We start from the raw sequence: 17,894 nt of genomic DNA, 5'->3' as shown, positions 1-17,894 counted from the left end.
ACGCTGTCGGCCGAGAAGGGATGGGATGGGATGGTAGTAATGAAGAGAGGGAGGAAGAAGCAACGAGGGAGGACAAGAGCTGATTCGGCCGCTCTGATTAATCCTGCAAGTGTAACTGCTACCCCTGTTTACGTCGGGCAAGGTGATGTTCCCATTCAATTATGAATCTGGTTCCGATTCTGGTTCGAGGAGGGCCCAGAAGCACGGCGTTGTGGTTCTTGTTGGAGCAGCTTGGAAGATGCACCTCACACCAAGCTGCACGCAAGTGCTTGCTACTACATCCGCCCCCTCGTGGTGCAGCATTTTTCAACATTTCCTTTTAATGTAACCCATCCTGTGCCTCTGAAGCCAAGCCTCTAAGCTACCTGGGAGCTCGTAGTGCCGTACGGCGCAGCTCCCCGATCCCCGCCTGCATTTTGCAAGGTTTGCGCGGTCGGGGCGGAGGGAGGGGATTGCAGGGTACGAGGGGGGGACCCTGGATACCTTTTTCTCGACCAGGGCCGACCCTCGCCTCGTCACTCTCGCCAACGAGCTCACCTCACACCCCCCGGCCACCGATGCACGCAACCTGGACCTCCAGTTCGAGAGCCGAGCATCGCCGTCTACGGACGCATAGGATGAGACCAGTGACAAGGTGAATGATGCACCCTCAGCTGAGGACTGGATCCAGGTTGAAGGCGCAGAAACGGTGGGAACAAGAACAAGAGTGGCCGACGTTGCCAGCATCCCCGTCGAGGGCCCCATTGAAAGCAGTCCCATTCATATCCGGCCGCATCGCAGGTGAGCCTATGATCGAGCGCCAAAGCCAGAGCCGTCTGCTCCCATCTCGCCAGACCGGCCCGCTCTTCAGAGTGCGCGCGGGGATCCAGGCTGATGGTGGCGACGAAGGGGACGATGGTGAAGGAGCCCCATCACATTCCCCATCCGCAAGGCGGCGCTCTCTGCTGATTCTTATCTCCCCATCCACCGGAACGAGGTCCGTAATGTGGCGGCGTTGTTAAGAACGTCCACCTGAGAAACAGCAAACGGGTACTGAGCCCACCAGCTGGTCCTGAACAAGAGTCATGACGCAGGATTTCAGGACTCTGTTAACCACAAAAAAATGAGAGATAAAGTGCTTCGAAATCGTGGTCTCTGGGCGGGGGCAGTGCGACCGACCACGTTATTGTTGGGGGCGCCTTTTTTAATAACAGCAAGGCGGGCTCCCAAAGAGCGTGGACGGGCAGCGCGGTATTTGCTGGACATGCCAAAGTGTCAAATTTACGCTTCTGCCGTCGAACGATATTAATCTTCTGCCCGGGTCAGAGGTTCGCACGACATTGTGTCGAGCAGAAACTTTCGCCTCGCCTTGCCTTGGAGCAAAGAGGCGGCACAGCAATAGACGCACCGTTTGGACGGGTTTGACAGATACCGTCCGCTCGTCTGTTCCCGTCCCTCCCACTCCCCTCGCCTTTCTCGCCGCAATTGACCAGTGTGCCAGTCAAGTCTTCTTTTGGGAATTCGGAGGTGGTGTGCGGTCAATTTTTTTCGGCCATCTTTAGCTTCCAACGTTTCCATTCCCAGATCCAGATGCAGCTTGAACAGCGACAACCCATGTTCACACGCCGCCGTAGCTTGTTGCACCATCCCTCTCCAGGGACCGAAAGCGATAGCTTAATGTTCTTTTGTCATCCCGGCCTCCTGCCCCTTCGGATGGCACTCCGGACGGCATAATGGAAACCGTGGAAGCTTGGGAAGCGAAGGAAGAAGCAAAGGTTCGGAAACGAGACAAGCGTCTTTTTCTTGGCGGAGGATGCCAGTCTACACACGCACCCTTCCCCGACTTGCCTCAGCCAGAGACCACCGCCGGCGAGGAAGTCAAGCGATGCACCTGTGCATTCGCGGCGGGGACCTCGTTGATCCCCCAAATAAGCACCCAGGCTCCTCGGCTTTTCCAATGTCACCTTGCAGAGGTTAGAGAAGAGGGAATCCACCCGGAGTGGCATCGCTGATTTCCTCCGCGCTCCGTGAATATGCGGTGCGGGCCCGTTCATTGGCCATGCAAGGCCATGCCAGTCTTGGCCGCGCACGACTCCCGCGGCCTGGCAAAACCCTATCAAATTGTTCGGAATTGGCGTGAAAGATGCATCCTTGCGATAGTTGAGACATTTGAGGATCGGGAGTTTCCTTTGGCAAGGCACCCCTCAGCTGCGATGTTCTCTGCACGCCAGATCAAATCACTCCCACGACCCAAAAGATCCCTCCATCTCTCCTAGGTCCCCTACCTTACCCCGTCATCGACCACCACCCCCTCCTCCATCTGAAATGTCGTGACCCAGTCGGTAGCAGACTTGCAAAGGGGCTTACCGAAACTGCGGAAAGCTCGAGCGGGAAGACACCAAAAGCAACACTTGTCACTGGCCCAGCTGCCTTATTCGTGGTGGATAAGGTGATCTCCCAGCCAGCAGCACACAGAAAGGAGCAGGGCCAGAGGTAATAAAGATTAAAGCGGCTCCCCCCAGTCCGCGTCGATTCAACGCCCTCGTGGAGCTGAACGGTTCTTCGGCCTCTCCACCGTTGTCTGTTTGTTCCCTTGCTTCCCAAATCTGCAGGCTAGGCTTCTTCTTTACCAGTCCGCCGGCGCCTCCTCCAAAGTCCCCTTACTTGTTGGCTTGATTTATTCCCCTCTGGACCCTTCGCTGATTTCCTCGCGCGTGTTGGTCGTTGTCTTGTAAAGTTCGTTCATGTCTTGAAGCCACAAAGCGTGCGGCTCTTCTTCCCTATCGATCTAGTCTATTGGGTCACAAACGGCAGCTACCCGCAGCACATTACGCCATGGGCTGGGTATTGAACGCCACTCCCGAGGTCGAGGCCATCTCGCAGTGGCCGACCATCATCGCCATCTGCACCGTTCTGTCGGTGCTGTCAGTCCTCATCGTGGGGTCTCGACTGTACATCCGGCACACCGCCAGAGGTCTGGCTTCGGATGACTGGATGTCTCTGCTATCGGTGGTTTTTGCGCTCGCTTACTCGGGTCTTACTATCGGTCGTAAGTAACACAGCTGTCAGCGTCATGGATATCTTTTGACGATTACAGAAACGAGATATGGTCTCGGGTTGCCCATCAAGCTTCGTCCCCAGGCGAACTTGATTCAGTACACACGAATCAACTTTGCTGGCCGCCCGATCTACCAGATTGGGATCAGCTTCTTCAAGATTGCACTCTTGATCAGTTACCTGCGCCTGCTCAAAGGCACCGATCAGAAGAGTTACCGCCGGGTAGTCTGGATGACCATCATCATTGTGTTTATCGCTCACTTGGGATGCGCGTTTTCTCTCGTTTTTGCATGCACTCCTGTAAGAAGGTTTCATACCACTATGACCACACATTACTGACTTTCTCCCGATAGGTTGCCAGGTCATGGAACCCGACACTCCCTGGCACTTGTCTGGCCCCAGGCCCGTCTTTCACTGCGTACGCCGTGGTCACCATCGTCTCTGACGTGGTCGTGGCCCTACTCCCCATCCCGGTTCTTCTCAAGCTCAACATTCGCTTGGAGAAGAAGGTCGGCCTCATCGCCATTTTCCTGCTGGGTCTCTTCACGACGCTCTGCTCAATTCTGCGATACCTCGAAATCAATCGCATCCAATTTGGCGACGGAAACTCGACAATGCTGGTATTGTGGGGAACCATCGAGTTCAACGTTGGTGTAAGCAATTGCCAAGCCCCGGTTGTTCGTCTCATAATGCTAACGAGCGGCACAGAACATTGTTTCCTCACTCCCCTTCCTCGCACCCGTGTGCATGAAAAAGGCGAAAGACTACCGCTCGAAATACTCCGGTGGCTCCTCCCACGGACGCAGCGGGATGAAGCACGCCGAGCGGTACAAGCTCAGCGACATGAACCACGACAAGAGCGTCTTCGCCTCGGCGAACCACAGCAAGGGCGACAACGGCAGCGAGGAGAACATCCTCCCCGGCAACATCATGAAGTCCGTCACGTACAGCGTCCAGGTCGACGACAGAGTACAAGGCAAAGGGTCCACACGAAGGAGGGACTCGAAAGACTCGGTTTGAGTTTGGACGAAATGATTGTACGGTTGACACAGCGGCTACGGCACAATACATAAAGATGTACATGATAATGTGTAAGGGTATTAGAACAAGAATCGAGACATCGATAGATCTACAAACAGGCGTTCGGGGGGCATTTTCCCATCATCATCACCAGTTTCGATTTTTGTGAGCGATCACTTCCCATCAGGGGACTCCAAAGTCCGACCCCAGAGTTGCATCTAGACGAGGGAATCCTCAGTATCACCATCTTCCCGTCAGCGAATGCGACTCTCGATCGGAAATCATGAGCAGTAAAAATAGGGGACATGGACTGCACGGGCTGCTGATCGCTCTCCACCAGCCAACTGGGGCACAATTACGTGGCTCATGCTCATGATTCAATCCCCCTCCAGATCCCACTTCACGAGGAACATATGGGGAGTCGAACGATGGGCAATGCAAATCTTTTCCCACTCTTCATTCCCAAGAATGCGGTGTACGCGATGGCCACGGCGATGCACGTCTATTAATCTAAAGTGGTATCCTGAGTCTATCCTGAATCTATCTTACTCTTCATCAAAGTGAAGCTTCATCTCCCGCTTGCTGAGGAGCGGGCTCGTAGGGCTAATCTTGGGCCAGTCGTGCGCGTCCAGACAGGCCCGCCGCGACGCCAGCACGCCGGGCCGCGCTCTGGCGACGACGGCATCTTCGTAGGCGTCCATGGCCGCCCTGAGCTCCGGGAAGCCGGCGCCGCCCAGCAATTTCGGGCCCACGGCCTCTGCGAAATCCAGGACGTCGAGGATGGCGTGGTTCGCACCCTCGCCTCTGTCTGTGCGTGCCGTCAGCCATCATTCTCGTTAATTTGAGACGAACCCTTCTCCCGAAGGATCCCACCGGGAAACTCATCGGCTAACAAGGAGGATGGAAGCCAAAAACATGAAAGCTTCAATGCTATAGGGGCGGCTCGGCGACTTACACATTGCCATGGCGTGGAAGGCGTCACCCATCAAAACCGCCCGTCCTGATGAACGAAGACCCTTTGGCGGAGGGTAGTCGAAGAGCTCGAGTTGTTTCACGTCGGTGTCAGCAGGAATGCCGAGTGCAAGGGAGCGAAACGGCTCCGACCAGCCGCCGGCGAACGACCTGATGAGATCGAGTCTGCCGCCGTTGGTCTCCGGAAATCCCGTCGCCTCCGGCTTGCCCAAGAAACCCGGACGATCCGGCCACGAGATGCACATCTGGCAGCTGTACTTGTCCGTGCTGTCATTATTGTTTCCAGGGGCGTCGAGCACTGCGGTAGAAGGAACGCACAAAGTTCGTGTTAGTCTTTTTCCATGCCGCGCGCAAAGCAGCGTTTCCAGAAAGACGATGCTAGGAGGGGTCGATGAGGGATTCGGCATAGCTCGAGATCAAGGTTTTCTCCGCCCTTCGATAGCGCGCTGGGGATTTGCGCCCACGATCAGGGACTACCCTGCCTCGGCGATACGGTTGATCTCGGATCATCGTCCCTCACCATCGTCGGGAAACCAGAAGCCAAGAAGAGGGGAGAGAGGAATCGAATGCAACGTTGGATGAGAAAAGAATGACAAAAAGAGGTACTCACTGCTAAGATACAGAAAAGTGTCGTTCTGAGACGACGTCCCTTGCAGGAAGAAGGGATCAAGCTTCCGGATCGGCTCCATCTCTTCGGGGGACAGAAACACTTTGAGGCCAAGAACCCGGACCGGGATCCGGTGCCTCTGGTGGTGATCCGGGAAAAGCTGCGTCCGCACTCGGGATGCGCCTCCGTCGCATGCGACGAGCACGCGACCGGCGCACGTTGAGCCGTCCTCGAACGACACGACGACGGAGTCCTCCTTTTCCTCGTAGCTAGCGAAGCCCTTCCCCCACTATATTGCAACTCAGCATCAGGATCTGGCTGCCGAGTGAAAAGAGAGAGCCCCATAATCTAAAAAGGTAAAAATCGCGAATCATACATACCTGGATGTCGATGCCGGTCGCAACAAGCCGACGCAACCTCTCCCTCGTAACCCTGATCCGCAGACTCTCCGGCGCGCGGGGGCTTGCACCCTTCAACTCGCCGGTGCTGAGGTCGAAGAAGGGGAACGCGGAGGCCTCGCCCCTCGCGACGGCGGCGCGGTCGACGTAGGCCTCGGGCAGGCGGGCGACCAGGTCCTCGGGCAGCAGAGACCGCAGCGCCGGCAGCGACCAGTGCAGCGTCAGGCCCCAACCGACGCCGCGGGTGGTGAGGTCCGTGTCGCGCTCGAAGATGCGGAAGGGCACGCCGTTCTTGCGCAGGTACTGGGCGAGCAGCAGGCCGCTGACGCCGGCGCCGATGATGATCACGGGGAGGGGCCCTTGCTGTGCTGAGGAGTCTTGGGCCGCCATGGCTGTGGCTCTTTGTCTCTCGGTAAAACGGCGTTTGACGAATTATGGATTAAAGGTAGGGGTTATGTTACTCGGCTGGCAGACCAAGACGTTTTGCTTTTTGATGTGCGGTGCAGACGCAGCGGGAGCAAGCGTAAGCAACAGGGTGAGCAGCCAAATGAAACGCAATGGCGGGAAACGGCACCAATGACAAGTTAATGCTGAACTGCAGTTGTTGTAATGTATGTTACCAGTGGCGTGTATTAGCAATTGGCGCTCAGCTGGCTTGGCTTGGCTGTGCTATGTTGGACTCAGTCACCCAGAAGGCACTTCCGGTGCTTGAGATGGCACTTCCGATGCTTGTGGACGTCCAATTTCACTCTGTCTATCCATAGAGGGCCCCGTTTCTCGACTTATCGAACCACCCCGCTGCTAATGTTGAACCGAAAACTCTAATCCCACTTCCCATGCCCTGGACCCCAAGTGGACGAGGACGCAGAGTCGCCTGATGTCAGGGGGTTTTGAGGGCCAGGATCTCCTAGCGAGAGAGACCCTTGGCACGGGAGGATCGCGGAGCACCTCCCCGGCGCCACTGTCCACACCACCTAAGAGACGCCGTCGACGGGTGCTGGCGGCCCAGAGACCCTTACGGCAGCCTCCCGGCGCCATTTCCTTCAGCGACCTCCCTAGGTGGTAACTTCGCCGGTAAGGCAGAGCGGGAGCGGGAGGGAAGCGGAGGGCGTCTCGTCGGCTAATGATCTCTGTCGTATTTCGAGGTCTGTGCAAATGACAGAGCGCGGCGGTGGGATGCCGCAACCACACTACGATCTGACAGCATCGATATCTGTCAATCCGTCTTTGACGTCTGTCAATGACAACCAATTGACTTCGGACATCGACTGTCCATCCAAAGAAGCCTCACCTGAAAAATTATCGAGTTGTCCAGACAGAAGAGATGGCTGCGAAACCACACTCCTTCGTCCTTCGGTCTGGCACAGCGGGCCAGGGGATGCTGGCCCAGCCAGGACCGCTAATCTCGGAGTGGCTAAAGGGGGTGGAGGTAGCAGGCACAGCGAAAGCAAAAGTTCGCAACTGGGCCCGTACGTACTGCGGTATCAGGCCAAAGTTTTAGCCCTTGTACAGGTAGCTGTGGCTCAAGCAGACCAGGGGCGGTACATCGATCGCAGGCGAAAGACCGGCCACTCAGCAGTTATTCCAGAGCTTCCCGTGGGACCGTCAGTCCCCACGATACGTGGCTTGGGCTAATACTTACCCATAACACCATAGTAATCCCACCGAGGAGCCCTGTCCACAGGGCGAAGAAGAGAAAAAAGTGGTCGGATTTCGTGTTGGTGTGGTGGTTTCTCCTCCTTGCAAGTTGCCATTTCTCCTCCCCCAGAGCCACACAAGCTCGCCGGCCTTGCCCTCCAGTCCATTCATGGCTAAGCATTTTCTCGAGTGGATGCTTCTCCGGGAACGCTATGCCGTGACCCAGGCAAAAAACAGAACAGAAAACTCCACCGTCGTCGACTCTTTGTAGCGCACCAACCGCGCAGCCAGTCAACGACATTTCCCAAGGATGGTCGCATTCGTTACCAGACCACCAGCCCTTTCCTGTCCCTGAACTTCACAAGGGATGCCTTGCCGGCACACAGGCCGCTCTGCCCTCTGAGGCCAACCCATTGGCCCAGTTTACGCCACGCCAGACCTGGGTTTCGAGGGCCTGAGCATATTCCAGCCTCTTAAACCCGAGATATTGGATGACATTGAAGCTTCCTGTTGTTCGATTCCTGGACCCGAGATTGATCCGGGCCCCCTCAAACATGAATTCACTGTGAGTATGCCAGAACTTCCTCTCGATTCGATCGCGGGAGGAAAGATGCGCCGAAGAGAGTCCCATCGGCCGCAAATCAGACTTTTCTGTCTCTACCGGTCTGCCATCCCAAGAAAACACCCCCTGTCGATGGGCCGATGCAGCGCAACGGCGCAGCGAAGCACACCTTCCAGCCTACGTTAGCTGCATCCCACGCCGGTTCTTTTCGGTGATTTCCCTCTCGCATCGCCGCCATGAATCTGGTAAGGCGTCCGGTTTCCGTGTCATGTAAACGAGGGAAATCCTGCCCGAAACCGTTCCTGGGTCGCAATAGCGTACGGCGCAGCAGCAAAACGGTCGTCGTAAGAACTTTTTTTCTACCTAATTTTTCCGGTCGAAGCCTCGGGATGGAACGTAACGTTGGCGGCGGCGGCACTTGTCGGTCCTATTTCCCTTGGGCTCGATTGATCGTTCCATCAGAGCTACGGTAGAGCTTCACGCCCATCGTTGGTTCAAGGTTCTGACTGTTTTCATTTGACAAACATACCATCAGATCGAACCCGTCTATGGGAAATGCTCCGATCACTGACGTTCTGGTTACGAAACTGATGGTGCCCGCCCCTGGATCTTCCCCCCTCTCAACGGCACCGATCGCCTGGATCTTCCAGCGAATGGTGTGGCGGATGCAAGCGATGCGCGCATACTCTTGCGTGCCTCGCCATTTCCCATGTGTTGCAGATGCACTGCATAAATCACGCCGCACCGAGACTCGCATCTGCCGACACGAGGCACCAGCCAAGATGCCGCAATGCAAGTTCGTTACGGACGCAGTGCACTGCTGTTCACACCGTTCATTCAACGTGTTTCCCGTCTCCAAAAGAGTCACAACGCAGCCGCTCACATTTCCACTCGGTCGGAGTCCCTCCGCCGCCCTATCTACCCTATCGTCAAGCAGGAGCCATCATCTCGCGCGCCTCGACTGCCTGATGGCCCCTGAGGCAAGCGACGCGAAGCGAAGGGGGCCAGATTCTCCCCTCGAGCCTGGAAATCTCTGGGAATCTTTCCTCCGGTGGAGTCGTAGGCGAGCGAGCGGGGGGTGCCGTGTTGAAGATTTTTGATGACCACCACCCCTCCCAGGACCCCCAAGCTGCGCAGGGGAGGGCGCGGAGGACCCATCAGGGCTGCGTCGACGAGTGAGAAGTGACAGCATGGGGGCCAGATGCTGTAGCCCTGTCGATACAACGCAAGCCATGGGCTCTTCATAGAGTTTTGTTCGTCCATGGTACCGATGTTACTTGCCCTTCAGAAACCTGGGATATTGGTCCAGAGGTCTGGATGAGGTTGTTGGCGCCAGAGGGGGCGATCGGGCGGCGTCGAATAATATCACCATGTCCGGCGGAGAAATAGTGGCGAGCCCCAGCCGATGGGGAGTCACAGCTTGCAGGTGAGGAGTCGGGCGTCCGCCGACGGCATGGAAGCTTCTTGCTGCCCGCCGTGTGTCGTCCCATGAAGTTGTCCAGACCGTCGAGCCCTGGATCCTTGGTGCAGGTATGGATTTGTTCCCAATTTCCTGGGTTGGCTTGCATGCAGGCAGGTTACTGGTCCCAACGAACACGGAGACATGGCGCTTTGAGTGTCATCGGAAAGCAGCTCCGTCCCGGTGAAGTTTTCTCGTTCCCAATCGAGTAGTCAAGAGCCGTCGCGTATGCCTTGCCTAAACGAGCGGTTTTTCCATGGGCCCGTGGACGATGTCAAGGGAGAACTTCGGGTCCGACTATGAAGAGCTTGCCTAAGTTAGCGACAGGCTTGGGAGGCATGTATGTTTCCGAATGTTACATCATGACTCTCGCCCATGAAGCTTCGAAGGGGTCGATGAGAGCTCATCTCACTTTGCTGTCACGAGGATGTCTTGATGCCTTCGCCCCTGAACCGCTCTCATCACTTCACTCAACGTTGACCGGCTTTCAATGGTCTAGACTTTGATGGCTTGTCACTGACAAGCTTTTCTTACGCTCCCTAGTCACATAACACACCCTGACTCTCGGGGCGTTTGAGACGGTCTCTCAAGCCTGTGCATCCGCGAATACAGGACCTACTACTTATCCATCAATATGCTCGGCGTTCCGTGATTAATGTGGCTGCCTGGCTAAGAAGGGCCACCAACAACAGTCTCAGTCTAAGTCTCATCCTTCGCGAGAAGTTTGTTGAAAGATTGCCTCACACATGAAATGAATCATACTACTAAGAGCTGCAGTACTCTGAAAAGGTGACACGTTCATCACGCGCTTGTAGGGATTCAAGCAAGAAACGCTCCTGCAGGATCCACGCGTTCGCAGATACGATGGGACTCGCCTTAGTAAAATCCACCCGGCATAGCTCCGTGGGTAGCCGAGGGAGGACGAGGGAGCCGGAAAGTTACTTGGGCTAGGGGAAATATTGAAATGGGGTCGGTGTCTTGAAGTCAAGGGACCTCATACGCCAAGATAAAATCAAGGGTCACCTTTATTGGCAGTGAATGATCGAAAGAGAACTCACGATGAAAATTACACTTTGCGCTAGTGAACGAGAGTGCCTGTAAATGGAGACGACTGGGGCTTTATTGAAGACACTGGTTATGGATGCCGTGGTTCTGGGAAAGCTTCGTTCGTCGAGACTTGCTTACATATTTGATACAACATACGATAGATCTATTACTTCTGGGGATACCACTGCTACCTCGCAAGGAGGGAAAAACAATATTTGCACCAGTCGAGAGAAGGGATTATCTTAGCCTATCCTTCGCTTGGATAGGAACCTCCAGGATACGAGAGATGGTTTTCATGAAGAGTTTTGCTGTCCGAACGAGCACTTCCAATTAGCCGGGCGGTCCACTAACTGTTATGTTCAAAGACGAGTACACCTATCACTTTCCCTAATGTGACCACTATTGTCGTTGGTATAGTTGGTGTTATTGTCGTCGTCATCGTTGTCGTCTTTTTCGTATTTGTTACCACTGTGGCATTTTCACTGTCCGCCCGAGTCGCAGAAGTGTTAATAAAATGACCTAATAATGGTGCAGTCGTGAGGTGACTTGATAAACTCTATGTTCGTTCCACGCTTCGCTTTAGTCACTCGATGAGATGTCGTAGAAAGCTCTATAGCCCAGCCGTTAAGACTACAAAAGACATCTGAGCACCCACTCACTTGAACCTGATGGCGGAACTCGTATACCGAACATCTCATTGTGAGGTTGAAGATTTAATTACTAATTAGTTGTTACAAGTTATTGTTCAATAAATAGTATGCGCGACATGACTTTGAAGAAATATCAGAGGCCAGCACCCAAAGTCTTTTCACATCCCATCTGACCAGAACTTAGCAAGGACATGGCACATCCTCATAAGTCATCGTGAACGGAAGCCACTTGTACCAACTTGTGTCCGGCAGCTTATACCACGCAGGACGGAAAGAGTTGCTGCTTCTTCCATCGTCCCTATAGTATGAGTTGGCCTGAAAGTCGGGAACCTGCAGCGACATCCCAAACCTTTCCACGCCTCCCGCGTCGATGATGGAGCAAGTGAGCCCCTTGGAGCATGGGTCAGAGTCCTTGGCACATTTGGCCAAAGTGTAGCCGTTGAAAGACTGGTCCATGGGTTTCATGTACACCTCGCCCCAATAGTTGTCGCTGACGTACGGGTACGAAGTTCCGAGAACCAGCGATGGGCCTCCGGGGATGTATCCCATGAGATGACCCTCGGTGGTGAGGTAGAAGACGTAGTCAGTGCCATACCAGGACTCGGGCTGGAAAGAGCCGTATTGATGGTAGCGGATGTATTTGTCTTCTACCCAGGGACAACCGTGGACCTTGATCTTGAAGCATGTGTTCACAGGCGAGGGCGGGCAGACGGTTTCTGTAGCGACGGTGCCTGCCACTGTAGCCGTTGCAATTCCCATGAAGCGTGTAGAGGAGATGGTGTAAGTATACGTCTGGAGTGGACCCTGTGCATTCTTTGTGATGGTCCCGGTGGCAGTGACGACCCCCGATGTCGTCGTTGTGGTGGTTGTGTAGGTGTTGGTTTCCGTACCTGTGGCAATCTGCTTGCAGGCGAATGAGATTTTGGTGGCGTCCCAGTCTTTGACCATAGTCGGCGTAGCTTGAGCAACAACACCACCCACAGCGCGCCTGTTTGGGCCTGCAGTGGGCGTTGGAGTGTGCACATCCAGCCCTCGCCTGAAGTTTAGGTATGCGAATCTGGCGGTCTTGTCGCTCGCCGTGACAGTCACTGTCCGGGCGGAGAATGTTCTCGTCAAATAGCTATCAAAGCTTGTCGTGACGGCTGAGTAAACGGTCGAAGTGGTGGTGACAGTCGTGGTCACGAATGTCGTGGTGGTGCTCGGGACGGTCGAAGTCTCGGTGACGTACGTCCAAGTTGAAGGAGGCCTGTAGTTGATGTACTTGGTGCAGAAGTTCTGGCCAACGTTCCTCAGCGACGCTATTTCTTCCGGCGAGGGGGTGATGCCTGGCACCGGTAGGCACCGCTTAGCGCTGCCCGCCTGACCGCTGTAAAGCACGGCAGAGTTACCATCGCCGAACCCGATAGTGTTGGCACTGTAGACGAAGTTGTTGACCAAAAGGTTGTTAGCCGGGCAATTGCTTGTTGCTGTGAAGGAGTACGAAGAGTCGATACCGGCGACGGTCTGTGAGGTAATGAAGGGGTTGATGTGGACCATGCCGTAGATGTCGACTTTGATCTTGACGATCCATCTCATGTACGGTTTAAGACTGACTGCCGAGCCCTGCTTGAAGGAGGGAAAGGTGAACTCAACGGACGGTTGCCAATTTCTCTGGTTCGTCAACCTGCTCTGGAGTATGTTGATGGAAGCGTCGGCATTGCTCCAGGAGAAGCGAGCTCCGCCGGTGACATCAACTTTTGAGTCCGTGGAGAAGTCAATTCCAACGCCGTACAGAACTGTGGGGTTGATCCTGAAGGCACCATCCATCTGGATGGGACCGAGATCCAGAGAGTTGTAGTTGTGATTCCAAGTGCCCTGCCATGGGCCATCTGACTGAAGCCTCGCAATCATGTACGCAGTCCCTGCAATTCCTGGGGTCACGTCTGCTTGCTTGATCTGGAGGTTTCCATTGGTCACCACCACGATTATCTTCCCGGTAAACGATATGCTCGTGACAGAGAACCCGCAGTTGACGCAGGACAGCGCCTTGCTCCCGGGGCCATACTTCAGAACCTGGGAGATGGTCGGAAAGTTCATGGTCCAAGAGTAGTTGAAATCATACGTGGTAGTCTTGGTGGTGATGTATGTAACTGTCTGACAACCGCCAAAGAGGCACTTGATAGCGTCGCGGTTGTCGTAGAGGGACTTGCCAGCACACACCAGCTCCAGTGCTCCACCTCCGGGGAGATGGCCAACAAGCTCTGTGACGGTATCGTCGCAGGCAATGTCCCAGCCGTCTGTCTCCCGGGCCTCAAGGCGCTTGCTGATGAAGTTTCCCAGACGGCGGGCTCGAGCTTTGGATAGGCGCTCCCGACGCGCCTGGATGAATGGCTCGAGAAGCGTCCTTTTGACAGTGGCTGAAGCAGACGGACAGACGTTGGCGGCAACCTTCTTCAGACCATCAGTCGCCTTAGAGAGGAGATCGGATGGTTTGTCAAGCCCAGCTTCCTTGAAGGCATCTTCGACTGCTTGCTGCCCGACAAGATCATCGGGGTTGTACGCTGCTGCTGGAATTTCCTGCCCCTTTTGGGCAGGGACGTTGTATTTGATGTTTCCGTTTTCAACCTGAATGTTGGCGAGAAAGAAGTCATACAGCTCCCGTGCTGCGGGGGTCAAGTCTGCCAGAGTCTCTGGCGGAGGTCTGTAGCCCGTCGCGCTGGGCTTGGCTGAGATGGATGACCCTGAAGATGAAGCAGTTGAAGACAGGGTTGCAGATGCACTGCACAAGGACCCGGATCCGATGGGCGCAGAAGGTACCGAAGCAGCATTGCTCGAAGTTGAAGTGTAACTTTGCTTGCCAGCGTCGTCAACTTTGCCGTAGACCAGAGTGATTTGGCTAGCCACGTCAATCATCCTTCGCTCTTTGACAAAGATCGTGAACGAGGACGAAGTTGGTGGCGTGTTGCCTGCTGAATCAAGCTGCCAGAAACCACGAGCTGTATTGATGTTGCAGCCTACAGTGTTCGTGATGAGAAGCAGACCAGGTGACTGAGTCAAAGTGGTGTAAACACTTGAAGCGTCGTTCTCGTTGCTGAAGAACAACGTCATCTCTGAAGGCTGTGCAGTGGTGCTGTTCTTGCAAGTGACGCTGGCGATTCGTGCTGAGTTTTCGAGAACGAGAGTTGCAGAGTTCATCACCAGCTCGACCTGCATCACCCGGTTGCCAGGGCTTTCAGCATAGTTGAGAGTGACTGAGGTGACTGGTGTGAGTCTCTCCGCAGTGTAACGGTCGATATCAGGGTCTCTGGAGGGTATGAATGAATCTGATGATCCAGAGGAACACGCAGTCTGGGACATGGGGGTGACTGTTGCAGTGCCCGAGGTTGAAGTGGCCGTTGTACTGGAAGCGATCATCGATGTTGAGGAAACGGGAGCCATGCCGATGTATCGAGCATTAGACACCCATCCAGCGGCTTGTTTTGGATTGAGGGTGTCCTTCATGTAGCATGCGACCCCGCTGTATGCGACATCAAGGCAGCCAACGTTAGCATCGCAAGCTTCCAAACAGAGTTGAAAACTGTCCGCGTAAACCATCTTCATGTCGCCACCCGGGTGGTCGTATCCGCACTGGATGTCATACTGCCGGCCATCCTTGGTCGTAAAAACGGTGTCGTGAGATTCGTCAGCTTGGCACGTAAGGGCCTTTGGTCGCTTGAAGAGAAGGGCGGTTGAGACCCAAGCGGACTGCACAAGAGTGTTGAGCTTATCCTTCATGTAGCACGCTGGCCCCACGTAGGCGACATCGATACAGCCGGGTGTGCTGTCGCATGTTTCGATACAAGCCTGGAAGGTGGCCGCGTCCACAGCTTTGAGATCTCCCCCAGCGTAGTCCTGACCACAGATGATCTGGTACTCGTTTCCGATTGTCGTCTTGAAGGTCTTGCCGTTAGTCCCAGCCGTTGAGCAGGAAACGGCATTGGAAACGGCTGGTTTGGTGGTCGTATCTTGGATTTTCTTGCCGGTCCAAACCCAGCCAACGGGATTCAGGGTGTTAAGTGTATCCTTCGTCCAACAATTTCTGCCCTGGGGGTCGTAAGAAACGTCGACACAGCGGTCGTCGACGTCGCATGCCTTCATGCACTCTTCAAAGGTGTCGTACTGAGCAGCTCCAATGTCCCCGCCCCCGTAATCCACACCGCAGAGGATCTGAAATGAGCTCTTGGTCGCTTTGTACGTGGTGCCGTCAGCAGCGTTGCCTACGCATGTGACCTGCGACGTCGGCTTCTCCTTGACAGCCTTTTTCGCAGTCCAAATGGCTTCCACGGGGTTGGGTGTGGTGAGTCGGTCCTTGGTCCAGCACGTTTTCCCAATATGGCTGTACGAAACATCCACGCATCGGGCATCATTGTCGCAAGCCTTGATGCAGTCTTCGAAAGTGGCGACCTGGAGAGCGGCGATGTCGGCGCCGGCGTAGTCCACGCCGCACACAATCTCGAAGTTTCCGTTGGCACCAGCGTAGGTCGCACCGTTGGAGGCACCACCGGCGCAGGTGACCCCTAAAGCCTTGGATGTCTTGCGTGCAGAGTTCACCCACGCAAGGGCCGTGGCAGGCGTCTGCACGTCTTTCAGGTAGCAATTCTGCTGGTCGTAGACGTAGGCTACGGCGATGCAGGCTTCTTCGGCATCGCAGGCCTTTACGCAGGCCTCAAATGTCGGCACGTTGATACCCTTATAGTCACCGCCGCCGTAATCCCATCCGCAGAGGACTTCAAAGGTGCCTTTCTCACCGGTGTAGGTCGACTTGTGAGTCGCGGGCTTGGTGCAGTCGAGATTGGTGGACAGGGTCTGTCGTCGAGTGGTTGAGGCCGTAGTGACCGGAGCGAGAGAAAGAATGGCTGCAGTCACGAGCGTGACTGTCTTGAATAAGCTAAACATGGTGACGGAAGGAGAGAATGAAGGACTGGCAAGGAGCGACAGAGCACCGCCGAAACAGAGTACAAGCTACTTCGTGACGATCGAAAACCAGAAACGGAGGGAAGGGACAGAACGCCAGACATGTATGATTGCTGGTCCCCGAGTTATCTAGATAAATCCCCATGTGCTTACTGTGAAATGGGTTCCAGGGTCCTCGGATTTCTGCAATGCTCAGCCCCCACGTTGCAGTCTCAGCAGCGAAGAATTACCATCAGCTTGGAATGCAACCTTTCCGAATCGGATGCTAATTCAATAAGCTTATTTTCACCTCACATCCGTATTATCGACACGCTAGGTGCACTATTTTCTTGGCAGTAAGACCTTGTTCGGAGGCTGCCTATTTTCCCGTGGCTATGTTCTAGTCTACCGTCATCGTCTTCGCTTCCATCGTCGTCGACGTCTTCACTTCCCTCATCGTCGTCACTTCTTTTATCTTCGCCGTTGTCTTTGTTATCATTATTATCATCATCGTAGTCGTCGCCGTCGTCGTCGCTGTCAATATCGTTACTATTGTCTTCAGGGAGTAATCAAGCACAGAAGAAATGTAGCGCGCAGCCATAGGAACATTAGGCGGTCACTTTCTAATCGGTCATTTAGCTAGTCTCGAGCTCAATTAAATTTCAAAGCCAATGAGGTACTAACTAGATGTTTAACTGTGAGCTGAACTTTAAGCTCATTGAATCGCGGGGCTAAAACATGTCCGGGCCCGCCATCATTACCGCGGAGGACTAGCGAGCGCCATCACCCATCAGAGTCGGTCTAGACCTCCGCTAATAGTCTACACATACCGGCGACATGTTTCGAGACACGGAACATTCCGTCAATGCCATTCGATACAGGGGCCATAATTGCAAAATGTTCCATCCGATGTTAATGGGCCCAAAAAGCAAAAGAAATCATCAACCCAAGAGTGGGATTTAACCACTGAATCTCCCCGAGGTGGGCTCGAACCACCAACCTCCAGATTAACAGTCTGACGCGCTAGCCAATTGTGCCATCGGGGATGTTGAGACGTTGTGTCTGATTTGACTTGGCGAGTTGAGGGAATTTTGGGAATATGGAGCTCACGATGTGGACCTGGCGGTGCTGGGTGGATGCAATCGCGGCAGATGGACCCAGCTGAACAATCTCAGCCCCATTTCCATACAGTCATCAGTCTTCTTTTTCTCAGACATCAGAGGAGATACAGGGCATTTTGAATACACCTTGACTACCTAGTCTCTTTCATCTTGAAGAGTTCCTCACTTGCACACACATCAGGCGTGATATAAGGAGTTGTTGTCTGAGGCTATTCCGGGTTGTGGGCGAGTTCCTTCAAAGAGTGGGGCATTCATCCGGGTTGTGTAAAAGTTTACATCAAAGTTTTATCTTATTCACCAGTCATTTGACAGTCCATAATGATTGGATCTTTTGAGCATTGGATTTTTGAGCATTGAGTATGCATCAGGTTTGGGAATGGAAAATTCAAGTTGAGTTACAAACCCCGAACCCCCAACCCCACAAACTGAGCAATACGCCAATGCATTCATTACTCGGTCTTCTGCGCTACACT

At 54.4% G+C, this 17,894-nt stretch overlaps 3 protein-coding genes across 3 annotated transcripts; 1 reads left to right on the top strand and 2 right to left on the bottom strand.

Moving 5' to 3' along the window:
• Window positions 1-2,814: 2,814 nt before the first annotated feature.
• GCG54_00012914 (uncharacterized protein) lies at window positions 2,815-4,056 on the top strand (the record flags this gene model as incomplete). Its single annotated transcript, XM_045412780.1, has 4 exons — window positions 2,815-3,028; window positions 3,077-3,336; window positions 3,390-3,689; window positions 3,745-4,056. 4 exons carry the CDS (start codon window positions 2,815-2,817, stop codon window positions 4,054-4,056), a joined length of 1,086 nt encoding a protein of 361 aa, XP_045268786.1.
• Window positions 4,057-4,601: 545 nt separating this feature from the next.
• On the bottom strand, window positions 4,602-6,432 carry GCG54_00012913 (putative FAD-dependent monooxygenase; the record flags this gene model as incomplete). The annotated part of the gene is made up of 5 exons (XM_045412779.1): window positions 4,602-4,864; window positions 4,909-4,944; window positions 5,012-5,326; window positions 5,639-5,924; window positions 6,016-6,432. Coding segments are annotated over 5 exons (1,317 nt in total), but the record flags the coding sequence as incomplete, so codon positions are not given.
• A 5,137-nt stretch (window positions 6,433-11,569) lies between these two features.
• GCG54_00012912 (uncharacterized protein) lies at window positions 11,570-16,303 on the bottom strand (the record flags this gene model as incomplete). Its single annotated transcript, XM_045412778.1, has 1 exon — window positions 11,570-16,303. One exon carries the CDS (start codon window positions 16,301-16,303, stop codon window positions 11,570-11,572), a length of 4,734 nt encoding a protein of 1,577 aa, XP_045268784.1.
• Window positions 16,304-17,894: the final 1,591 nt, after the last annotated feature.

The sequence above is a fragment of the Colletotrichum gloeosporioides genome (genome assembly GCF_011800055.1).
Source record: "Colletotrichum gloeosporioides strain Lc1 chromosome Unknown consensus_16, whole genome shotgun sequence".
NCBI classification, from domain to species: Eukaryota; Fungi; Ascomycota; class Sordariomycetes; order Glomerellales; family Glomerellaceae; genus Colletotrichum; species Colletotrichum gloeosporioides.
The sequence above is the reverse complement of the archived record's forward strand: the minus strand, read 5'-3'. Positions and strand labels throughout refer to the sequence as shown.